At 40.0% G+C, this 26,722-nt stretch overlaps 1 protein-coding gene across 4 annotated transcripts in view; it reads left to right on the forward strand.

Annotated features, from left to right (window-relative positions):
• gria4b (glutamate receptor, ionotropic, AMPA 4b) overlaps nucleotides 1-26,722 on the forward strand; it is a 103,930-nt gene that overhangs the window by 65,080 nt on the left and 12,128 nt on the right. For 3 of the 4 annotated variants that reach the window (XR_002042899.2, XM_019274803.2, XM_019274801.2), the window contains exons 6-11: nucleotides 260-418; nucleotides 4,283-4,450; nucleotides 4,718-4,822; nucleotides 6,639-6,749; nucleotides 15,211-15,417; nucleotides 18,816-19,189. Coding sequence is in view for 3 of the 4 variants with exons in the window: in XM_019274803.2 (XP_019130348.1) it covers nucleotides 260-418; nucleotides 4,283-4,450; nucleotides 4,718-4,822; nucleotides 6,639-6,749; nucleotides 15,211-15,417; nucleotides 18,816-19,189 (1,124 nt within the window). In the remaining variant the exon portion in view is untranslated. Of the gene's footprint in view, nucleotides 1-259; nucleotides 419-4,282; nucleotides 4,451-4,717; nucleotides 4,823-6,638; nucleotides 6,750-7,920; nucleotides 10,245-15,210; nucleotides 15,418-18,815; nucleotides 19,190-26,722 lie in introns of those variants that run through there. The other variant, XM_019274802.2, reaches the window with a different exon arrangement.

Consider the following 26,722-nt stretch of genomic DNA (forward strand, 5'->3'; position numbering starts at 1 on the left):
TAAGGTCTGACACAGATGGCTGTAATGTTCAGCCTCCTCTGACAGCCTTCAAGCAACACGATATCTAGTATGATGACTCGGGATCCGTGCCAAAGAACATTTAAACACATTTAGAGACATTTTCATCTGATTAATTATAGAATTATTAAATCAAATGTATTATAGTTTATTGTTAGTTCAGAGTTAGCATCGGCTAATAATGTAATTAAATCAAATCATCTGGACTCATGACCACTCTTTCCTCTTGCTGCTCCTCAAGGGTTTTAAGGACATCAACCTGGAGCGCTTCATGCATGGTGGAGCCAACGTTACAGGCTTCCAGCTGGTCGACTTCAGCAACCCCATGGTCATCAAACTGATGCAGCGCTGGAACAAGCTGGATCAGAGGGAGTACCCAGGATCGGACGCTCCACCTAAGGTATGTTATGTCACAATCAGATGAAATCAGATCAGCAACACGACACAACATACATCTTATTGTGATTTGGGACTGTAGCTCAGTTTATTTATTTAAGGAGAAGTACCATTACAACAGTATAAAAATACTTCACTACAAGTAAATGTCTGGTAAATACTCTATCTGTAGTACAATGGTATATTATTACATATGACATTATTAGATTGTTAATATGTAAGAAGCATTTTACAGTTGCAGCTGTAGGTGGAGCCAGTTTAAAACAATGGTTAATCTTTAGCAATGTACTGTATTTTATGAGTTTATTATGTCAAATCTGAGTCTGAAAAGTAACCATTAAGTCAAGTAAATGTAGTGAAGTGAAAGAAGTCGAAGTAGTTTTAGAAGAAATTGGAAATACTCACAATAGGGGTTCTCAAAAGTGGATTTAAGTAGAGTACTTCAGTGAATGTAGTTATTTTCCAGAACCTTTGCAGCTGTGAGCGGGGACATTTCTGAAAACTCCATGGTGGTGAACTCAGAGATGTTGTTGTTATGCAAGCTATATCACAAAATCAAATCCAGAACATATAGGATAAAACATTTTTAAATGATTTTTGTGATTCGTTTGTGTATCTAAAATTAAAGAAGAATAGCGGGCAGTCATGTAAATAGCACGTGTGCTAAAACATATGCAAAAACACAGTTCTTTCAGGATTCCTCCAGGGGTTGCAACAGCAGAAACAGCGGATACAGCAAAGAGAGATAACGCGAGTAAGGAAAGTGCCAGAGAAGATGAAAAGTGTATGAATATATAGCAGCATATTGCTGCACGAAACAACAACAGCAGCAGCAGCAGCAGCAGCAGCACACAAAGATAAAAAACTGGCTTGATGCAAAAACTAATATCATCAGCCTATGATAAAACACATTCATGAACATGTGCACACGAGGAACAGGCAGCAGCAATCTGCTCAGCCTCGTCCACCGCTGTCATATGCAGTGATGTGACAGACTGACCCACTTTACGTTCTTTTCAGGCACACACAGATTGCAAATGGCACTGGGGCAAGAAGGCATCACGCCATGGTAGTCAGCAAACCTTCTTTCCCCCCAGCAAATCTGTATCCAACAAAGATTTCTATGTAAAAAAAAAAAACAGATTCAGTGGAGTGGAAACGGTGCAAGTCAAGCAGAGTGTGTTTGCGTGTGTGTAGTATGTGTGTCTGATGGATTGGGGTGGTTTAAATTAAAAGTTTACACCACGGGGCGATATCACATGATATTATGTGTGTGTTTGTGTTATGTGTGTGTGTGTGTGCGTGCGTGCGTGTGTGTGTGTGTTTATCCCCACTCCATTTCTTGATAAATTGCTCTCTCTCCTGGAAATCCACTCAGACTAAATTACTCTGCTCCCCATTAAGTTTGTCCACAGCCTGAGTCACAGTCAGCCCTTCTTTCTTCTAATATATTAACACCACCGGTGAGTTGGGCCGTGTTCTGGCATGTTTACTCACTTTGCGAAGACAAATGTAATGCCTTGTGTTTAAAAGTTCCAGGAATCTGCAGGTAGTGAACTAATGAGGGATTCCTGTACGTACACTCCACAAAATACTATAAACATGACAGTTTTGGTTTTTGGTTCCATTTTTCATAAGCTGAAGTAAAAGATCTAAGACTTCCTCTAAGCACACAGAAGTTAGTAAGTGCTTCTCCTTTGCCAAGATAATCCGTCCACCTGACAGATGTGGCACGTCAAGATGCTGACACAGGTGTGCCTGTAGACTTAAGATATAATAAAAGGACACTCTAAAATGTGCAGTTTTGGCTCATCTTGTCTACAGACACATACCCTACTCTGTCTCTGATTGGCTCACCCCAATATTCCAACAAAGGCAACGAGTACTAGCCAATCAGAGACAGAGGCCAAGGACATTTGGACTTGTTAATGCAACGTAATAATAATATTAACTAACCATCATTAATGCTTTTTCACAGCAGTCATTATGACATGAAATAAAAGAGTAAGCACAGTTGTTTGTTACCAGTGATACTAATTAAGGTTTTCGTTCCATTCAGGTCCAACAGAGTCAGGTTGCTGCTGTGGTGCATGTTGGCTCACTGGAAAGTTTTGATCACAAATATGAGCAGTAACATGTTTGATGTCAGTAGTCAGAGAGATGAACACAGTTAGTTAGATCCCAACTTAAAAACACTCTCTTCCTGTCTGGTTAATCCCTACATCGCTTCACACAAGGCAAAAAATTATGTTATTATGCTTTTATTTACTGACTCACAGTCAATCCCTGCTTGTTGTGGCTGAGATTAACTTTCACCCGGTGCAAGCAGTTCCCTAAACAGAAAATTAATGTGTATATTTTGCTTTATTATATCATAATACTCAGCAGCTGTGTTGTGGAAATTGAGAAACACTCAATTAGAGACAGAATTGAACAATCAACTCTAACTTGTCCTTAAGTAAAACTACGAGTAAACACAGGAACTGTACTACAACCAAAGTGGAGTGGAAGAGTGAGCGGATACCAGGCACCGTGGCATTGTCCCACGCGAGCTCAGCACTGTTTTGGGGGCATGAATATTTCAGCCCAACCACGTCTGACTACCATTAAATTTGCTGCATGTATTCCATGATTTGGGATCAGCTTTATTACAGTGGTTACACCTCCAGGAGAAGGTGTCCAACTTCCAAAAACAACATGTAGATTTATCAAGCCTCTGAATCATCGCCCGTTCTGGTCAGACGTGCTAATCAACCTGGTTTTCCTAGTTGGGGAGACAATAGACCAATCAGGGATAACAAATGAGGTTGCTGCTTTCTATCTTACTGACGACATTTATACTTTTGCTAGATTTCCACACATACAGTATGTATATGAAGCTCCATGGAAAGAACTAAACCCGTGACCATGTCCCTGGTAGTTTTGAGCAGTGAAGATGCACCTCTATTGTTTGTGTGTTCCTTTGGGCAGCTTGTCAAAGAGTAACACAGGGATAGAGTGCAGCAGTCTCTATAGAGAGCCATAATGTCAGAGTGAGCAGTCAGCTAATGAATAGGAGTCACCCCCAGCCGGAGGCGAAGTTAATGAACTCCTGCTAGCCAGGATAATTAATGCCAGACTGCTACCCGGCTGGACAAAACGCTCGCCTTTTCCCTTTCTTTTTCCCCGACTCACTCTCCATCTTGCTGCCATTTCGGCATTCACTCAATTAGTTTTCTGCCGTGCGAGAGGTGAGTTTTAGGGAAAAGTATGGTTCATGATGGGGAGATTGACTTCATTAGACGCAAATAATAAGAGCCAACATGGAGTCTTCAGGTCAAAGTTAGATTAGGGGGGAATTGGGAGGCTTTCACTGTGGGGAATATGCTCTTCCCTTTTCTACCACTCCTCTTTTCCATTTCCAGAAAATAATGAGCAAATTGAAACTGCTGCTTCTCTGCAACAGCCAGACTGTTACAACATACTGCTTGGCCCTGCAGAAACTCAGCGTCCTCTCAAAGGCAGCCCACAGATTGTTTTTAAGGAGATTTGACCAGCAAATATTGCAGAACATTCTGCCTGTCCAGCTAAATCAGCATTTAATTGGCCTCATACATTTTTCCAGTGTGTGTCCTCCAGCACTGTATATACCCAAAACAGACAGAACGGCAGGTTACAAAGACTGTAATTTACAAATCACATTGTGATCTGTCCTGGCTTTTTATTTCCTTTTAATAGAGCTAAAAAGGCCAGAGTTGAACCATAATGCCTGCTGCAGTGTTTTTATGTGACATGTTATTTTTCTAAAGAAAGAAATGCTGCACACAACCCCAACTGTGCCCTCGTACAGTAACCTCTGTCTCTCTGATCGCCTCCTTTTGTCTCCCAGTATACCTCAGCGCTGACATACGACGGGGTGATGGTGATGGCCGAGGCCTTCAGGAACCTGCGCAGGCAAAAGGTGGACATTTCAAGACGGGGGAACGCTGGCGACTGTCTCGCCAATCCTGCCGCCCCGTGGAACCAGGGCATCGACATGGAACGAACTCTCAAACAGGTGGGAGAGAAAGAGGAGCAGATGGAGGAGGTCATACCTCTGTTTAGAAGTCAAGTTTCAGTACGAGTTCAGGAAAAACTTGAAATATTCTGTCTTGTTTGCCTTCTACACCTTCACTGAAAAAAGCTGGTTTTGGTAGAAAGTTGACCAAAATGAGCCTTGATATGTTCAAGTTTTTCCTGCAACCTTTCTGTGAGGTAAACGAATACTATTTGCTACAGTTATATCACTGTGTGTATCTATTTGTATGTTCTCGTCTGTGTGCAGGTCCAGTTGCAGGGATTAACAGGTAATGTCCAGTTTGACCACTATGGCCGCAGGGTCAACTACACAATGGACGTGTTTGAACTGAAGAATAATGGACCCAGACGGGTAAAACATCACACCACACTGCTTTCATTTGTGTCACAGATGAATATTTGTCCAAGTCAAGTCAGTAATGCTGTATATTTTCGCATGCACAATATTTATTGATAGAGATATGTGCACACTGCTGTCATTTTAAGTGTCTGGGGGCTGGGACACATTTTATAGTGTGGCGTTCTCTATTATCATCAAGTAGGTTGTAAAAAAAAAGCTTCATCGCTTCTGCTTCTGGTGTGAGAGGATGGATGTCTGTTGAGAAAATTCAGGGAAAATGGGAAAAAGAGAGAGAGAGAGGGCACTTGTGAGCGTGATGGCGAGAGGATGAAATGAAATAGAGAGCAATCAAGGTAGAGGAGAGGAGGAGAAAGAGGGGGAATGCAGAGAGGAGTTCCCATCAATCAAAACCTGCTTTGGCCTGTCTTCCTGCAGCACAGCGAGGGTCCTGTCAGGACACGGAGTGTGTGTGTGTGTGTGTGTGCGTACCTGTGTGTGTGTCTGTGTGTGTGTGTCACGGTCTCTCTCCTATATTTTCCATGTTCCTTAATCATCCTGATGCCCCAGCACACAGGGTGTTATCAGCCAATCACAGTTCTTCGTTCCCATTGGCTTGCCACCAGCAGCGGCCAACCAGCAGCCAGCTGGCTCGCTCAGCGTCTCCACTCTCGCTGACTTATAGCTGCTTATGGTTGCTGTCAAAGCTCTTGTCTATTATGAGATCAATGCATCAGTTTGACAGAATATTTGCAGATATCGACTTTTTATTAAAAATCACATATCGGCCGAGCAGTGTCATGTTCGTCCTCCTCACACAGAGTTTGATAATATTGTGACCACAACATATCATGTCTGTCAGGTCAGTTCCAGCTGGTCAGTTTGACCCTGAAGTCTTCTGGAAGAAGGCAGTAATGTCAGCTGAACATGAGATAGCTTTTGACAAAAAGAAGTAACACAACATAGATACTGAGTCTTGCATAAGGGCTCCAATGCTTCAATGATTCACTATTTTATTGACTAAATTAATAAAACAGTGTGAATTCATTTTTAAATAGGATAAAATATGTTATTGTAGTCTGAACTTTTTTGGAAAATAGTAGTTTCATATAGTCTTGAATGGGTTTTATGGTTAAACAGCTCTTTTAGCAACAGACTGCTACTCCCACCATATACAGTAAGAAGAAGCGTTACCACAGGTCTTTCAATCCAGCAGTTGTCAGACTCTTTAACACGAGCATGACTTTATGACTTTCTCCAGCATGGCTTTTTTTTCTATATATTTCTTATTTATGAGTAATTTCTTATCTACCTTCAGTATATGAGCTGCTGTGACTAGTGAATTTCCCCAGTGTGGCATCATTAAAGTCTGCCTTATCGTATCTTTACTTTTTTTACTTCAATTTTTCTAAAAGTCTTTAGCAAAACTTTGGCAGATGGAGTAATATAAAGTCACCAAAGTGCTGAACATTGATATATATGTGACAGATGTTCTGCAGATGTTGCAGCTGAGTTGAAATGCATTTGGAAAAAAAAGGAAAATACAAAAAAAGTAGATTTTTTTTCTGATAGTGTTTGAAAGCTATTTCTCAGCAGCCTTACTTCCAACAACTTAAGCTTCTCATTTAGTCGGGGATACCCGGGTCCACCAAGTCTTTCCTTCATGTTGTTTTGGCAGTTAGAGCTCCTCTGCTCTGTTTCGACATCAGGGATTGTGTCAACAGAAGCACTCCGCCAAGATAGCAGAGCAAGTTGTGCATGTGTCGCTATGCAGGATATTAGCACATACACATGAACACATACGCAATCTCATATTTTGTTTTCCCTGCAGATCGGATACTGGAACGACGCAGACAAACTGGTGCTGATCCAGGACTCTCCTCTGCTTCCAAATGACACTTCTGGCATGGAGAACCGCACTGTTGTAGTTACTACCATCATGGTAAGAGACCGGCATGCTCTCGCCAACACACACACAGCAATTTGTAATGCCAGGAGACTTTCTTATTTAGTGCTGTTGCAGAGCATATAACACTTGAGGGATATGCAGAGTCAGGAGCCTGAAGTTACACATGATACATCCTACCTGCACCACCAAAACCTGCATTCAGAACAATCTGATTATCCTTCACCACCTTTCGCTTGTACAAGTATTAATACTCTCAGTCTTTGCACTTTAACACTGATGAACCTTGTATTCTCCTTGTTTTATCATTACTGCAGACATAAAGTAGGCATACTGTTTGCGCAGAACCGACACTAGAGAGTTAGAGTTTAGCTGTAAAACATCATCTGTCGTAAAGTTTTGTTGCCAGCCTTTAGAGCATAGATTAAGGGCTTCTTTGCCAATATAGACTCAACATTCTCACTGGCAGAAACCCATCATTAAAACAGCAGAGGTGATCATTATCCACCATTAGTAGCCTCAATAGACCAAAATACAGGAATGCTAATAAGATTTGTGGTCTGAATAATTAATCTCCACTCAAAGTCCACTTATATAGCTAAAAAAATCAACACTTCATGACACATAACTCCTTGAACATTCATCATATCCTCAGATTTACAGTAAAAGTATCCGAGTGTGAACTGATGAAGTTTGCAAGATGCTCAGATTTCAGCACTTTACCCACCCTTATAGTGTGTATTATGACTGTTCAGGGATCACACGTGCATTATCAGTGAAGATACTCTTGACAAAAGGGCCTTTCTTTTTATTACTCTAGCAATAAACCATCATACAACTCCAGAATCAACTACCGTCACTTAGATGTTCTTTTATTGCACCAATAAACACCTCAAAAAGCAGTCAAACAGCTCCTTAACCAGCTGCCGTTACTCAGGTTTTTGGTTCTTATTGCACAGATAAAAGAGTTCATAAAAGACTTCCATACAGCTACAAAATCAATCAAAGCATTTTTTTTTTCACATGATTGAAATGAATGGCCTTTGCATGGCATGTAAATCTCTGGCTGTAAGCAGTGACTCTGACATGGCTGACTAGAGTAAAAGCAGCCAAATATTGAGCGTTACATGTAGCAGCTGAGTGGAGGAGTAAGGGAAGGAGGTGGGAATGGAGAGTCACAGCTCAGCACAATCCTCCCTCTTTTCAGCCCCTGATGAGGAACCCCATTTTAAGAAACTGAGCCCACAGTTGGACGCAAGCAGGATTTGAAAGCCCTTAATGGCAGAGTGATGGACACAACAACACGAGCCAAAATGAAGCCCTAAAGACTCTGGGCGAGAGGAGAGACACGGCACCTATGTTAATGGACACCCTGTTCAGAAAACTGAACAAGAAATGGAGCCACTCGAGAGGAAAATGAAATGAAAATGGAGGGAAAAAGACACTGTCTCTTTTAAGGACGGTGCTTGTGGATGGACACCCATTGAGACTAAAAATGGGTCCCCAGCTCTTGACAGCACAGTGTCTGTTTACTAGCATAAACAGGCTCCAGCTACACCTGTTTGTGTGTGTTAGACTCATACATTGTCATGCCCGTTGTGTTTGTGTGGCCAGTCACAGCTTGAAACCCATCCTGGTTTGAATTTGTAATTTTTTGCAAAGATTTATGGAGCCGAGAACTATAAAGTGAGGCGTTACCACAATGTGAATATACATTATGTCTAACTGAATTCCTGCTTGCTGTAAATCTGTCACTTTGTCCGACTACCTGCTCTACCGTAGAGTATATTACACACTCAGAGGGCTCCCTGTAAGCTTTAAAACAGCTTAGAAAGACTAATGCTCTCATAATCATCCCAGTTCATATCCATAATGCTTTTATGCAGCATGATATTATAGTTACATTGTGACGGCTGCCTTTCACTCCCACTTTTAATGTTTGTAAGGGTGATGTTTGTGTAGCATAAACTTAATGAAGTGTTATATTACATTGAGGCTGCTCTGTGTCTTTTAAGGAGCATTGATAAAGGAGCAGTTCAACATAACAAGAAAGTTGGTGGTGCCTGCACAGCATTGAAAACGGTATCAATTCAAGAAATGTATTATCCCGGGATAAACCTCCTTGAGATGTATCATCTCGTTTACATGAGGGGGTCCTAAACAATCACTTTCACAAATACAAGACACAAATAAACAACAAAGAAAAGAAAAGGAGATTTTGTCATGCGACAGTAGAATAAAGTAAATATCAGCTCCTTTCCACTGCTGAAAGTTAACGAAACATACCGCGGGGCTTCTCTTAACTTGGACTTTAAAGAACCCTGTGAGGCTTTTACACCAGAGAACAAAATCAAAAGAATTAGGAATGATATTGTTCTTGATTTTCCTTCACTTTTGTGTGTTTGTGTGATGCGTTCAGACAGAGAATCCAGGCCACAGCCAGGGCTCAGCCAGGACCAGGACAGTGTGTTTGTGTTGCCTTTACTACTCGGTTATGTGTTGTATCCTCAATTCTGCCAGATATTCAGTTTGTTGTTGTCCTCCTTGTTTTGATGTGACGACACACAAGTGTTCAGGCCAAGAGACCCAAACTCTACCCATACCAGACACGACCTTATCCGAGGCTTTATGTTTGATATTTCTTTTTTGTGCTTACTTTCTCACAAATAAAAACCTAATCTGATAATTAGGTTATAATTAAGGTTAAAAGCAGAACAGATTTTCAATGGGATGTGTCTGAAGGGGGGCTAGTAGTCAGATAGTAGCTACTGCTGCTTGCTAGCTCTTTGAAAACATTGCATGGCTTACAGCTGCTACTGGATAAGATAAGAAAGTGTTTCAGAACGCTAAATCTCTTTCTTTAGGTCTGTTTAATTTTACTTCTGCACATCTACACCCATGTCATGATCTGCTATGTCTGGTGGATTTCATTTATAGCGTACAATTATTTTTCTTTGACTTTAACTTTGACATCAATAGACCTCTATGATGTCTCAGGACATAGCCGCCTGAAGGTTGGTGCATTAACAGTGAAGTTCCCAGACAAGGACAAAGTTTGATTGTCATCTTACTGGCAGAATGAGGCTGAAAGCTTTTGATGAAGTGTGTCTTGGATCTAAACTCCTTCTTTGCACTTTAAACCTGGCGCGCTATCAATCTAGCAGAGGGCAAAAAGTACAGAGAGGGTGCTGCTTTAATTATGTTTCTGTTTAATGCTTGTTCAAGGAATTTTGAAGGAGGACGACACGTCGAGACTGTTTTAAAGTCCCTCCTGACGATGCAGCTACAGCTGTTTTAGGGACACATTGGGCCTCATGCAAGAGCCTGTCATAAATAAATAAATTTGCTCTTAAGGGGCCCGTAGAAATGATTTAAGAGAATTTGCCACAATCACAGTTTCTTACTTTAAGCACAAATAAAAATATTTTACAAAAAGTCCACAGAGGAGGGAAAACATAAGAACATAATTACAAGCGGAAACCTCCATGGCTGTGACATGAAGTCAACGCACAAGTGCCAAAACTGCAGTTCCTCAAGCAGCCACTTGAGGCTGGCTACAGAACGAGTCAATCTCCATAAGCCCCCCATGTTAAAATGTCCAACTTCATAGAAGAAATAAACATTTTTACAGCCAGGTACAAAAAACAGTTTTGGTCTCTAGAGCTAATTTCACTGTTCATGACAGCTATATGTACTGTACTGAGTTTGTATATAACTCACCTGTTCAAATTTTATTAAGGCTCTTCAGAAAGCTATGGGTGAAGTCACGGATACACCGTCCATCCGTTATACCGCCAGTACTTGCCAACAGGTCTTTGTTTCGATTTTATCAGCATTGAGTAAATTTGAGTGTTTTGGCACTATAATTATTATGTAAATATGTAGAGATCATGCTAATATCCAACATGCTCCAAGTTGTTTTTTTTACTCTTAGGTCACATTTTTATCAATGGAAATTCAATTTAGGGGCATTAATTCTGCTAATAATCTTTTTATTTGGCATTCATCAAGCTGAAATTTACAATTTACAAAATATTTTTGCCGTTAAACGTATTTGTTCAATCCAAATCAGAATAAACCTGCTAAAAATAGTAGGTATAGGAATTTAGGGTAAGAATTGTTTTTGTATGAGGCCTGGTGTAAAACATGGAAGTTTAAAACAAGGAACAGGAAAAAATATTATATTGTGTTTAAAAAGTAAGTAAAAGTACTTTGTAAAAAGTATTTAAATTTTTAGTGATTTAAACATCAGTGGTGTTTTCAACCGTAGAATTGATTTTAAAATCGAAGCTTCAGTTTTATGATATTCTGGTGTAAGTAGTAAGCAGACCACTGCAGGTGCACAGATTGTATATGAGGTCGAGGCTCAGCTGTAACAATTGGTATTCATTAAAGCACCAAGGTGATCCAAAACTCTTGTCAAGGCTGTGATGCGAGTGCACTTCATGTGAAAAAAGGACAGCGGACATTTGCTAATATTGTTTGTTTGTGCTTCGAATGTGCTGCCCCCTTTTCAATGTCATCCAACCGCATTAAATCAAATAAAAATGTAATTAGTTCCTCAAGTGGCTACTGACGACTGAGACGCATAAATGAGTCACTTACTGAGAAACATTACAGTGTGTTTGCTTCATAAACGGATGTTTTTGTGGCCAAGTTATTGTACTAAATCGATCGTCATTGTCCTGCTCATATTCAACCGGAATGTGCAACAGATTGTTTATCTTCCACAAAACCAAACTACTCTGACGTGCGTGCATGTGTGTGTATACTAATGTACGTACATATGCAAGTGGGCCCTGTAGCGTGTGTGCTTTTAATGGCATGTTAATTAGTCTCATTACGCAGTGAGTGAAGCAGTGTGTTTGGGAATATTGACCAGCCTGTCAGCCATGTTGGCCTTTGCTGTGAAGACCTCTGAAGTACCTCTCTCTACTCATGCCAGGAACACTGACTGCATCCTATATCTCTTATCTGTGCTGCTCCCTCGGCTCCTCTGGCTGCCAAGCGCTGTCACACACCCTGCTCTCATAAATCATATAGATAAAGAGTGTTTCTCCTCTGATGTACATCCAAAACATCTGCAAAGATCAACTTGTAAATTAAGCCTTCATCATTAAAATGGCCGAGAACCATAAAAGCGGTATCATAAATCACATTTTTCAGTGGTTGTAAAGTTTCCTTAGAGTGGTGTACAAGCCATCATGTGTAGAATTTGTATTCAGGCCTACGTGGGCTTGTTTTGTTGTTGTTTTTTTCAACTATTGTTCTCAGTGTGCCTGTTTGGGATCTATGGGATGGAGGATTTGTCTGCCAGTATCTATTTTGATTGTAAAACAGGGGGCACCAGAGTGCTAACAAATCCCACACATACCGTAGAGGCTTTAAAGTTGTAATCCTTAAGATTTCAGCACTGGTTGATTTGGTGACAGTCATGGTTATTGTGCTAGCAGCAAGATTTAATAGCACAAGTCCCAAAAGTCTGAAGGCAGCAAACACTCCTTAAGCATCTACTTTGTCAGACTGATGTATCCGTTTACACCCAAACAAACTGTTTTAATAAAAAAGTCAGTCAATAATCTGCCTTTTTCGCATCATGCCTTGAGCCACTGCTATCTGATTTCATGCTGTGAGTAGTTTTGCACACAACAGGACACAGAAGAGTTTGTTACCTGGATGAGGAGTTGGCAGCTGGTCGCCTGCAAACTCTTCATCTGACAGCTCACTGTGAGCGCTCCTTGTTCCATTACGCTGTGGTATTTAAAACCCGATTCTGAGTTTTAAAAAAATGCCAAAATGAACCACCCACCATTTTGCGGGTGCATTTTGGTTGCACAATTACTGTCAGAGCTAACCAGTGACACATTTTGACAAACATTTCCTGTGATTCCTTCACAATAAAAGTTGTTTTGTGCGTTTAATGCGAAAAATAGGTAGTAGGAAATAACTTACAAAGGTAAACAATGAGCCTGATATCTATTAGAAGAAATTAGAAACAGTAAATTATGTGAAATCTCTTGTGGTTAGGTGGGATATTTTAATCCTGTGTGGGTATGGCAGACTCCACCACTAAAATTAAAACTAGTGAGGTAATTACAGAATGTAAATGCATCAACGTCAACAAATAGCATCAAAAACAAAGGGTTTGATTTGGATCCAAAAGGCTTAAATAAAATTTACATTTAATCCATTTACCACAAACTATCTCATACACTGCAGGACAGGATGTTTGTTTGCTTCCGAACCTGTAAGCAAATTATAATAAAGCTGCCATGTGTGGTCTGCTGTGTGACTGGTTACATAGCTCAGTGCTGCCCCAGGGCACCCACAGCAGATTAATCTGGCTCTACTTTTAAGCATTTTGATTGTGTTACCGTATATTCATTATGATCAACTATAGTATGCACAATGATGAATACTTTATGGTTAATGGCAAAAAGGTTTGTAATAAGCGTATCAAATTATTTTAATTCACTTTGTGTTCTTTGAATTCTGCAAGGGCCGGTCTTAAATACCACAATTATTAAGTTTACATTTTATTTGCAAGAGCAGTACTGCATATTTTAGATTAGCAATGTCTCATATTGACATTAAACTTCTAAATTCTAGCATCATTATATTGTACATCAACATTTTGCTGTGCCGCAGGCTCAGCTGAGCATTTGCATTCTCTCCCCACTGAGGAGTCTTTGGTTACCTTGCTTTGGCCCGGGGCAATGTCAAGCAAACACATCTCAGAAATAAATTGCTCCCGTTCTCAATATGCAATAGGCTGCCTTCCATGACAAAAGTAATTTGTTTGGAAATATGAGCGCAGAAACCATACAGGGGTTTACATTTAGATCACTTTCTTAGCAACGGCGAATGTAATGATCTATAACCTACCGCTGGTCACAGTGTAGACTGATGTAGCGACCCCTGATTACTTTAAGTGTTCACATCGAGTCAGGCTTGTTTTAGGTATTAAGTCATTCAGTCTGACTGCAGTTCATTCCTCACTTCCCTTCAGCTTTATGTCTGCCTCCATTTCTGCTTAGTCATACTTTGAGTCCTCTTTGAGTCTCTGTGTATCATGCACCCACATTAACACTTTGATGATTTTGCCTAAACTCCAGTCTGTGCTGTGTATATTTAGCATGAGGCTGTCATTATGATAACATATGCATCCCCTTTCTGTTGTGCACTAAATGATCTCTCAGCAGTTACTTTTAAAGCCGCACTATGCATTTTTTAATTTTGAATTTTTTTTAACTTGGACATGAAATTCCTCCGAGTCAATCATCAGTATAAAAGATAAACGACTGTGTTAGAAAATATCTTGTTCTTTGTTATAAAGTCAGTGTGAAAACATAAGAAGAGGAGTTAACTATGAGAAAAATGATTTTAAATTAATTCAGTTCCGGATGAATTTGGTAATTATGGGACCATGTTTTGTTCCCAACTGTGGAACAACAAGTTGTCACATGATGACACAGTCCACAGTCTCATCATAGCCCATGAATGCTGATCACATGGGTGTGTTTTGAGCGGAAAATGAACTCCAAATTAGTAACTGCACCTTTAATTTATCTAACCAACCGCATCATATCAGTCGGAGATGAAGATTTTTCAATAAGATCTTGCCTGGTACAGCTTTAAAATTTTAATGTTTTCATTTCTTTATGAAAAATCCAATGTTTTCATCTTTTATTGTTAAATACTGAAGAAAATCCATTTCTGAACTGACACTGAAGCTACCCTGTGGAACAAATTGTTTGTATTAATGTTTAAATCGTGTTTCTCATGTGTATTAGGGCTGTCAGGATATCAGATTCACTACACAATTATCAAGGCCAGAAGAACTTGTGATAACGATATTATTGCAATATTTATAGAAAACCTGAAAAAACAAGTAACTTTTATTTTGTGTTTTGTCTCTTTGTTGGCAAATTAATTTCACTCAACTGTAACCCTGGCAACCAGCGTTAAGGTGTATTGTTGGAGTGTAAACCACAAAGCAAGAACAGAAAATGATTATTTACACAATATTATCATAGGTGTAGTAATAACACAATATCAATATTTCATGTGTATGCTTGAGTCCTGCCTTATAAAACAAACAAAGTCTCTGTTTTTTTTACATTGTTTACATCTATGTTTGCTATCTAACGATCTTCTTCTGTTGCATTTCTATGTTTCAAAAGGTGTCTCTGCCACCAAATGTTGATCAGTGAAATAGCATGAAACCATCAGCAAGAATTCATATTGCTTCACCTGCATGTTTGTGCATGAGATACAAACAAAACGGGGGCCCGCTCATCAAAACATTGCCTCCAAGTTGTGGAAAAGTTCACAGGGTAGCTTTAACCTGAACCCTGGTTGGGATCAATGCAGAGCTGAAGTTCCTGTTCTTCATTCTGTTGTCTGTTGGTGTGTCAATGAACCATTGTGCGAGCCCTCATGTCTGTGTGTCTGTCTGTCTGACGGTTTGGTTCACTGGTTATGGTCCCTTGTGTAGGAGGGTCCCTATGTGATGCTTAAGAAGAACTGGGAGATGTACGAGGGCAACGACCAGTACGAGGGCTACTGCGTGGACCTCGCCTCAGAGATCGCTAAACACATTGGCATCAAGTACAAAATCTCCATCGTTCCCGACGGAAAGTACGGCGCCAGGGACCCAGAGACGAAGATCTGGAATGGCATGGTTGGGGAGCTGGTGTACGGGGTAAGAACTTTTTTGTTTTGTTTTCACTCTCTGGATGACAGGACGTGCTTCCTCTTCCAGCTCCCTGAAGCACTATTTTGGACACAAATGAGCTTTTCATCCACGCTGACTCATCTCATTCAAACTTTAATTCTACGCTGTCAGTGAGATTCATGATGATAATTAGAGAGAATACTGTCTTCTTTTAATCTGTTAGTAATAAATTTGTACAGCAGCTTGGTTTTCAGCTCTCTTGGAGTTGAAAATGTCCAGAAATTAGCCATCAAAGTCAATTTAATTCATTCAAACTGTAAGCAGAGAGTCCATAAAAGCAAGATATATTAAACAGAACAATTTGTTCATCATTTCTTATCCTGATAATCACAATAAAGTCATTAAAATGTGGACTTTATACATCTGGCCTTGTTAAAAATAGATAGATATAGCTATAGATATAGATTAAGCTTAATGTACATTTTCATAGCAGTAATTCCAGTCATATCCAGTCATGCTTTTTTAATGAGTGTTAAGTCAAAACTAGCCACAGATGTTTCAGGAATAAGAGTAATAATGCAGTTTAACCTGCTCGAAGGCTTTTATTGTGAAACATCTGTGCGGTATAATTTGAGGGATTTTGACAGTTTAACTGAAATAAAAGCAACTAAAAACAATAAATAAACAAATGAAAACAATATTTCTGGCACAGAACAGACGCTCAGAGTAACTAAGTGAGTGTGATGAGACAAAACGACAGATAAAAATGGAGGAAGTGTTCAGTTTGTATCAACGACAAATGAATATGGAAGCAGATTAGGGATCTTATCATCTTATTAAAAAAAGATGATATAAAGCCTCACATACTCTCTGCAGTTGAAGGTAAAAATGGCCCTGGTCCACTCTTTAATCATTTACAGTTTGTTAAAAACATTATATAATAAGTTGCAATGTGCAGAATATAGCTTTTACAGAAGGTTTAACTGGACAGTAAGTCTCTGCACAAGCAGTGTTTCTTGATCTGCAGGGTCCACCTAAAGCGCACCTGAAGCACAGCTCCTGTGTGTTGTTTGCAGTGTAGATAATTGAACTCATCTGAAATGAAGTCGTAAACAGGCTAGCTGTCTCCGGTGGTATTAATGCCAGGAGGAAGAGGGGAATTAGCGGGGCATTAGAGCTGAGCTTTTGGAGAGGTTAAAGAGGAAAAGCGGAGGCGTGGAGCTTGTTAAAGAATCTCGGAGGTGACGATTTGATTCGAGGGTGAGGGTGTCTTTGTGCTGCTGACCTTGCGGTGGGATTGAAGTGGATGCAAGCCTGTGGTATGGGATGATGTTGGGATTTCAAGGTCTGAAAAGAAAACAAAGTGAGGCACGAGATGATGCTCTAAAAGATTTGTGTTTTTGTAATAAAACCGATCAATGTAAATATTTTATGAGTTACACTGAATACATATTGGATTTTGGGTAACTTAAGGTTCAATTAAAGGTTTAATTAAACAATACAAAAATGTTTTTTTTTTCCCTATCACCACTGAACAACAATTATTGAACCTTTCATCCAGTTTTCACTTTGCTTTTCTCAAAAGACATGCAGGTAATGACACATTAATGTTTACATCAGCAATAAATGCAATTTGTTTGAGATAAAAAAAATTTTTTAAAAACACACACAGTGTTTCTCATCCTTTTCTGTGATGAGCGAAGTCGCATTTTCACAAAGTGGCATTTTCACAAAGTGGCATTTTCACAAAGTGGCATTTTTCTCGCCTGCCGCCTCTTTGGCGCTGCAGTGACTCACTGTGAAGTCGACTGCAGCGAGAGCGGGGAGAGCCACAGTTCGGGATGTGTCAGGACTGATCAAGCAGTACACTGCACTTTTAATGCAACGACTTACCAGGTTGGTCAAAAGCACGGGAATAAAAAGTGCAGCTGTGTTCTCTGCTATTTGCTATTATCTCTTTAACAAGCACTGTGAGCGGAAACACATCGTGTCCCTAAAGCGTTGCTTTGAATGGAAGACATGACGGGTAATATTACTTAAATATAAATCCCCTAACAGGAAGAACAAGTACAGCTGTCATCACAACCTCAGACCAAAAATATTCCAAAAATCCTTCCATTTATCTGTCTTTCAAACTCTTTTTAACTTCAAATGTGGATATATGACATTTTTTACCAGGATAACCAGCGTTACATTTATGTGAATGTTTGACATCAAGGTAAATTTAAATGTGACAAAAATAAATCCAGTTATAAAATCCATTTACTGCATTAGAAATTGTTTTTTTTTCGTTCTTTTCTGGTCACAGCTATGATGCAATGCTAACTTTGAATATGTTAAAAGCAAAATAAATCTAAAATATTCCACATTAAAACGTAAAGGTTACCTCTGGTTAAAAGTTTTGGATAAACATTCCAGTTAGGACCAGGAGTGTGTATCACCAGATTGCACTAAAAAATGTGTCTGGGGGTATGGGGGAAGCTGGCAGCTTTCTTTTTTTTTTTTTTTACAGCGTTCAAGGGAACGTCTGAGGACATGGAAGCTGTCAGCACACTCCCACCGAAGACTTTGCTCAGAGACTGTTCATTTCTTACCAGTTGTGCCTCAAAAGCCCGGCCTTCTTTTAACCTGCCATGTATTTTAGGGTACACTAAATGCCCCGAGGCTGTCATCTTATTGCATTTTGCTGAGGATGAAAGAATTTAAAATCGCTTTTCATTTTCTTTCGCTCGTCCCTGTTTTCTCTTTTTCGTCCTCCTTAAGTGTCAGATGGCCGCAATGAATCTTTAAATTCTCGTTGATATTAAGCCCTTTTGCTCCCAAGTCAGGCAGACAAGGTCACAAATGTTGCTAAGTCACTAACTGTAATCTGGTTGGTGGATTTTCAGAAAGCCAGTATGCACTTTTCCACAGCTGCAGACCTCAGAGGTGGCTCTATCCCACTTCTGCCTTACTGTGCTGTAAGCATATTTCTCTGACACATTATTTTATCCTCCTTGCTGATTCTCCCAGAGTTTCAGCTAAGCCTCTCAGCTTTGGAGGGGGCCTTCAAATTTCTTTTTCAATTTCTTTTCTTTCTCGCTCTGTCTTAACTTGATCACCCCGAGACGTATTCAGCCACCGCCTAAACTTGATCACTTTGAGATTTATTCAGTCGTGCAAGAAATTCAGATAAAATAACGCAAGCTGAGGAGAAAAGAAAAAGGGGTAATTGTTATTTTGCTGTACTGATGGCTGACTGGCTATTGGCCCTCAGCGTGTCATATCTGTGACTAAGCGATGTTTGATTGATGCATGGCCCTGCTCAGAGGGATGATCCATCATTTGCATTTGTTTATCTGTCATCATTTTTGGATTTAGAATTTCTCTCAGAGAGGCTCTTTCGGATGACTAATCAAATTCCTTTTTATCCAAATCACCCACAGAAAGCGGAAATCGCTGTGGCCCCTTTGACTATCACGTTGGTCCGGGAGGAGGTGATCGATTTCTCCAAGCCCTTCATGTCGCTGGGCATTTCCATCATGATCAAGAAGCCCCAAAAATCGAAACCAGGGGTGTTCTCCTTCCTGGACCCGTTGGCCTACGAGATCTGGATGTGCATCGTGTTCGCCTATATCGGCGTGAGCGTGGTGCTCTTCCTGGTCAGCCGCTTCAGCCCGTACGAATGGCACACCGAGGAGCCCGAAGAGGGCACCGACGGTCCGCCAAGCGACCAGCCCCCCAATGAGTTTGGTATCTTCAACTCCCTCTGGTTCTCCCTGGGCGCCTTCATGCAGCAGGGCTGTGACATCTCCCCCAGGTAAGACAGTTTTATTTAACTGTCAAATAATTTAATGTCATAATATAGTCCAGCAGTTAATGGATGTTTACTGCAAAGTCTACATAATTAGCTTTTTCTGTCCTCAGGCTGGGGACACATTACATGACTTTTAGACCAATTATAATCACTATGTGCCAACACGTCTAATCTGATTGTGTCTGTGCTGGTCTGAACGAGTGCCTAAGTCCCTCAGCTGCATTTAAGACCTTCATCATTATTTCAGACATGTTTGATTGACACAAAATAAAACTGAACAAGTCTTGACACCTTACTTTGACAAGCAGTAGCTTGTGACAGTGAAAAAGAAGAAAAAAAACAACAAAATAAAATTTAAAAAAAGATCGGTATCAGTCACTAGGTTACAAATTCAGATCATCTGCAACACATAGTTATTATAAATGTGTTTTTTAAATATTTTGCCACTTCTAACTGATGTGTAATGTGTCTTTAGCTTGAGTCACAACTGACGTTCACATTTAAGCTGCAGCCTCCATCATGAACATGGAAATACTTGGAATACTTACAAATTCTTGCCCGTTGTGACTTAGCTCAAAGGTGGATTGCTGTTGGTGCTCAACAACAATCTGACTCATATATGATACATTTCCATTGTAACAACTCAATAGTTTACTTTTTCTGGGATGACTATAATATTTTATTTAGTTTGTGCAATATTAGTTATTTTAATGATGTGAAAACCTCTATTTAATAACAGTCAAACTAACTTAAGTGTTGACTGAACATGACTGGATTATATTATTCTGTTGGCTAATTAGACTGATGAAATGAAGATGAAAACAAAAAGGCTTTTTAGTGGAAGGAATAATTCACATTTGTTTGCTTTCTTTCTGAGAGTGAGATGGAAAGATTGAGATCTTATGTCTGCGTGTGTCTGCAGTCCCTACACTATTCGCTTAGTTTAGCATAAAGCATGGACAATACAATACGTGGCTTTGTACAAAGTTCAGATAAACGCCTACCAACTCCTTTAGAGCTCACTAACTTGTATCTTGTAACAAAAATGTAGAAAACTACAATTTGTGGGTTTACAGTTTTAACCCAATAAAACTGTGGTCAAAATCTAAGACTTGGACAAGTAAAGATCTGATTTATCATGAGCTGGATATTAATGTCTGTACCAAATGTGTTCATCCATTTAATACTTGTTGAGATATTTATCCCCAAATCTCAACAAAATTCAACATGTTTGTAGAGGAAAAGTCAAGAGGATTACCAGAATCATTGGTACATCCTCTGGGAACCATCAATGTTTGTACAAAGTCTCACAGCAGCATTTGTAGGGTCATGAAGTGTGGCCGAAAACAAGATCAAGTGTTTATACATGATCTGTATAGTTATTTTAACTTTAGACAGGCTAGTTCCTTAATTAAACACCAGCTTTAAAAACTCAGATATACTGCAAAATACTGAGGTTACATTGTAGTGATGAGGCTCAATAAGCATTTTGTGAACTTGTTTTGCAAGAGACCGAACGTAAACAGGTTCATTTATATGTAAGTCCCACACTCCACCTTTCAATCACTGACATGGGATTGATATGACACCTTTAATCTCACTCTTGTAAAGAAAGCATACTGATTTTTTTGGAAATATGAGGTTTTCATGTGCCACTGAAAAAAACAAAAAACAATATGCATCATCTTACCATATTTAGCCTGTTTGCATCATTTAAGTAAGTTAGTGTTAGGTATCTCTCAGTGTGTTGTGTTGTAAGCTATTGTCTCATGTGTTGTCTGCTGCTCATGCTGTGTGTATACTGGTACGTGCACCGTTGCATCACACTCGTTGTGTGTATGTGGTGAGAGAGAGAGAGAGAAAGAGACAGTGCGTGTCTCTGCTAGTATTGATTTCTTGTCTCTCTCTTTCTTTCTCTTCTCCATATTGTTCTTTACTGTCTGACTTGCAATACACTATGTTGTCTGCTTGTAAGGGAATTAGGATGTCTCTGTGTCTGTGAGCTTCGGCAGTTGTTGCTTCGCACTCGTGCACCTCGTGTCTGTGTATTTGAGCTCCAGTTACATTAGCGACCGCTGTCTGCTGCATAGTGTGATTCACTGAGAACGCACTGTCAAGGTGTTGTCTTCCACCGAGTCTGTGACTTCTCTTCCCTTTAGCCAAACTACGAGACTCAAACTCCCTTGGACTTCAGGCCAGCAGACTGGTGGTTACCGCGTACTTTGGTGGAAGGGTGGAGAAATTGGGGCTTGTACAGTTGACTGTCTGGCTATGTTACTCTCCAGCCTTTAAGGGCTGGTCGTCTTTGTTCTTCAATCAAAGATCAGGCTTTGTGTCCGTCATCACACACTGACATTCACTGTGCTGACATCTACTGTTATGGTCAAACCTATAGACTGGTAAAGCCTGTAATTCTTAATGGTTTCTCATCTCCTGTAAAGCCTTTCTTAGTTGTTTAAATGGCTTTGTCAAGCCTAATGTTCCAGTGGATGGATTGTTTGGGTTATTTTTAAGATACTGCTAAAATGGCTCCTATAGTTATTTTAAGTGTTTCATATAATACTTCTTTTATCTGCTTTAAGCCCTTATGGATCTTGTACTGTAATAGAGTTGATAAGATTTTAGGAGATGAAAGGAGAACCAAATCAGCCTGTATCTTTCAGCCTCCCCCACACCAGAGGAGAACAGAGAAACACACAAGATGGAGGATCCCGAGGTACATTAGAGCGCCTTCGAAAATATAGCCTGGCCTCACGTAAGCAACCTATAGAGGATACTATATTGGGTCTGTGACAGTGAATAAGGCCACTCATTTAAGGAGTACACTTGCTTTGTTCACATGTGTGCAGACCACCCCACCACCCACCACCATACCCACCCGAGCCCGCCACATCTCTGCCTGTGTACTGCAGATAAGGACTTAAGAACCGCACAACAATGTCGGCATCAGAATGGAAAGTCTACATTTCAACCCTCTCTGTCTCTAGCTGTGGTCCCCACTGCATTCCACCTGTCACTGCTAATCCCATGGGCCTCTCCCAATCCATCAGCACAGAGCCCCAGAGCTCAGGAGCGCTTCCACTTCCAGTTTAGCCTGACAGGGCAACATGCAAATCCCTCCACACAGGAGAGATTAGACGGCAAGGAGGAAGTGACAAGGCCAGAGGTGAAAGGGACGATTTTGGGGCGAGGGCCGAGGAGCTTGGTCATATGTTACAGCTGCAAGCTGGCTGGATGGTGGAAACTCAGTCTGTGTGCAACACACTTTGGGGAGGCTACACGTTCACCCACCAAAAGATCAATTTTCAAAATAAAACACTTGTTATCGATCGTTAGAAAAGCCGGAAGGGAATATATAAAATATTTGGAAAACCTAAGAAAAATGACCAAATATGAGTAAGTTAACAAATCCTGTTCCTAAACGTCTTCCTCTCTTCTCTCTTAATAAGGGTTAATACCCCTTTCAGCTCCCTTAAGGCAGCCCATAATAATTAATTCAGTGATTAATATCCTGGTCTCCAATGGTAATGTCTCCGTGGAAACAGGAGAAGAGGGGAGCTTAAATGAAATGGTGACATGATAGTCTTTTTAACTGACTACAAATACGAGATGACTAGAACTTAAGCTATTCTGGTATTTTCTCCAGAGACTGCAGGATGTCACATCTCGGTATCACAAGCCTGAAAACATCAATACAAATATCAAGGCAGCCGTCTGCCTGTCCATGAAGGTGTAATTGGACATGGCTGTTCCAGGTGTTGTCAGTCACTTCCGTCTTATGGCATTAGATGAATTATCTTTGTCTCTTCTGCTGTGTCACAGTTGCCACATCTCTAATGAGGATGCAGCGATTGGCTTGATTAGTCCTGATTAGCTCAGAGTGCGTGCATACTGATGGCAAATTTCCTGATGGCTATGGATGAAGCGTAACTTTGAATTTGACTTGTGAATTTAGGCCAACAAAAGCTGTGTTTTAAAAAGGAGAAATGACTTTCAAGTGGTCTATCTGCGAGATTCCCATTATTCTATTAATTCACTGCCAATTAGCTTTGTTATCCAGCTGACACACTGCCGTTCTGCTGCATCGCTTACTGCTTATGTCAGCAGTGCTTGTCCTTCGTTACACTTGGTTGATTTGTTGCATTATTTCTTCAAATTATGAGAATTGCTGGAGGCTCTAATGGCATCTGTATGTGCGGTAGTAGTCAACAGCCAATTTAGTGTTCCCTGCTTTGATATTGTGGCAATAGGTAGCTTTCATCGAACACAAACATCTCCAGTTGCCACTGCAATTCTGATGGCCTTGATTCAACTATTTGTGACGATATGACGGTGGCTGCCGTTAAGGGTTAAAACATTTTTGTTGCTTTACCTTGCCATCAGACAGCTACTTCAGATGGGAAACTTAATCATTTGTATCCATCAGACTCCATTGTCAAAAGCTGTAATTTTACCTTGCAGATCACGGGACCTGCTGGTCTTTGGTGTTTTAACATATTAGTAGACTGATATTGATCTTAGGTTTGCCTTTTTCACGTGGCTAAAATATGCTTTGTTGTCCACAACGATACATACCTTAGCTTCTATGCTGATCCTCCTGTCTGCTTCTCCAAACTGAGGGCACGCCAATCGCCATCTACTGTAGGTTAACACTGAATATGAATAAGTACCTCATACAAGCCCACTTCAAATAACCCGAATACCTTTAAGAGATAAAAAACTGAGCAGAATGTAAAACAACCAATCCCTAATGGAGAGACGCTGCAGACGTTTGTGAAAACTCTACAGATTTGATCTCTTTGGGAGATAATGTGCACGTTGGGTTCTGCAGAACAGCCGAGCTGAAACAGCCTGGATTGTCTTTGATGGTATATCACCACCCTGTAGGCCTAGTCAGCAGCCAGTGCTGCCATTCGAGCTGGCAGATAGACATCAGAAAGGATCATGAAGAGTTTAAGTATGTAAATTCTTAAATAGTGGTCTTTATTTCAACTACAGAGGCCTTTATTTGAAACAAACTGTTACTAGACACAGCCTTCATTGTTCATTTCTTGTTTTATTTGATCACATTTAAGCAAAAAGCCCTGTGTTTCTGATCAGCTGCTATCAATGAAACTTAACACTTCTTATATTTATCAAAAGCTTTTCCAGGAGCTCAAAGGGCTCGATCCCCCACCGTTTTCAAACCAGGCTTTTATTGTGAAAACTCTACGGGAAGTTTTAGAGAAGTAGAAGCATAGAGAGGGATCTGGAGTGACAGTATGTCTGCTATGAATAAGTCAAATAGTGTAGTCTCGCCCCAGGTATCACCCCGGGAGCAGACTAGCACCTCCTCATTTATTTAGGCTCTGCTCAAGGTCAGAGCTCTCTCTCTTTCTCTCTCTCTACATCTTTTCACTTCATCACTCCACTTTAAGTTGTTGTGTTTTCTTCTGCTCCCATTTCTGTCCCACAAATATTCCTTAAATCCTGTGGGAAAATCTACACAACTCTGCACCCGATCATCTCTGACAGCAGCGTTTTATTTCAGTTTTTTTCTCGCATATCAAAGGAAATGAGCTCATTGTGCTGCCTCACATAACATTATGACAGATTGTTTGCATTCTGCATGTACATTTTATTCTACATGCTACACAAGGCGGAGCATATAACATATAAGTTCTTTCAAGCTATGGACCTGTGTGAAATATTTACACCCAAGCCACCATTTTTATGGCTCCACATGCCTCAAATGGATTATTCATCAGTACTGTTTGGTGTATTTTGAAGCTGTAAGTAAAGTTCTAAGGGATATTTTGATAATCATAATCAATAATCATGTAAAAGTAAATGTTCTAGAGTGACAGGAATGCAGGGAGAGAGAGACAGGGAATGACATGTAGGAAAGAGCCACAGGTTGGATTTGAACCCTGGGCTTCTGCAGCAAGGACTGAGCCTTTGCACATGGAGCGGCTGCTCTACCAACTGAGCTAAATGCCCCCCAGTTCTCTCTTTTGTTCAGTTCACTTGGAGATTATTTACATAAATGATTAAGATGAGTGCTGAATTGCCACCATGCCAACATGTAGACCATGCCAGCCTCTTTAGATCTCTACTATTTAAATTCATTTCATTTAAGCGAGTTAACCAGTAGGGGAAAAGTGCTGACTAATTGCTGCATAATGGCATAATAATAATAATAATAATAATAATAATAATAATAATCATTAATATATATATATATATATATATATTGACATTTATTCATCTTTTATACCCTGAGGCTTCCTGGACTGCTACGGAGAATCCCATTCCCCCAACACTGGAGCCAATTTCTGTTTTGTTACCACTTTATTTCTTCTAATACTTTCCCATCTGGTTGTCTTGTTTCTGCTACTCGTGGGTTCTCCTCAACGTTCACAAGACCCAACTGTAGTGAAACAGTCTTTGACTTTTGTGCTGAGCTTCATATTGTACAAAAACACTTGTAATGACCACATTTGGATAAACACGTGTATTACTAAAAATGCAAATGATTCAATAGTGATCATAATCCTCAGAGCTAAAAACACAACACTGACTGAAAATCTCCTGTACTTAAAACATAATCCCATAATCTTTTTGAGTTTTTCTGATGGACAAGTTTTCCGTTTTCTGACAGTTTGGTTGCCCAAAGGCAGCTGGATGCACATATGCTGCTTCATATTCATCAGTGCACAAGACAGCAAGGCGTAAAAGCAGTATTGGTTTCGAGGAAAGATGTATTATCAACCAAATAAAACTGCTGACTATTTTACCCCAGACTTTACAGGGGACTATTTTTCCATCACGTGTCATAAAATTTAACAAAAATAAATGTATCCTTCAAAGGAAAATACCTAACATGACATATTTAGGTTAACTTTTATATGATGAAATGGAAATTTATTTAATTCTGTCACAAATAATTTCCTACAGACTGAAAAGATGCAGGCTGCTTTTTACAATAAACAAACTATCATGTATAACTAACCTCAGACCCTGAACTTTAAAAACACTCTCTGCTAAACGACTATCTCTAATAAATTATGCTCACACATTAATTACATTTATCATAAAAGTCTAATGAGTGAGTCTAATCATTATTATTGTAATATTTATGATGTAGAATTCATTAGCATCGTGCGCAGAAAAATAAAAACGCTGGAATCACTGACGTGGCCTGAAAATTACCCAGACTCCGAGCGCTAAGCCCCACCCCATTCCCTCTGTTTACTGCAAGCCCATCAAGACACAGCAGTGTGTCACTGTGGATCAAAGTCAGTGGTATCAGCCAGCAAACACACAGCACAGAAGGGTGGATGGATGGCAAAGAGACACTCCTCTTCTGGTCCCATTATTACACTCCCACAATCCACTGCCGCTGGCATAGAAAGATAGAGACCGTCTGATGGAAAGAGTGAAGGGATTTCGTCAGGTGGGAAAAGGAAATAGAGTAGAAATAGAGCAACAAAGAGAAGAGAGATAAAACTCATCCATACATCTTATAATGCACACCCTCCGCCCCTTCTGTCATTA

The sequence above is a fragment of the Larimichthys crocea genome, chromosome III (genome assembly GCF_000972845.2).
Source record: "Larimichthys crocea isolate SSNF chromosome III, L_crocea_2.0, whole genome shotgun sequence".
Classification (NCBI taxonomy): Eukaryota; Metazoa; Chordata; class Actinopteri; family Sciaenidae; genus Larimichthys; species Larimichthys crocea.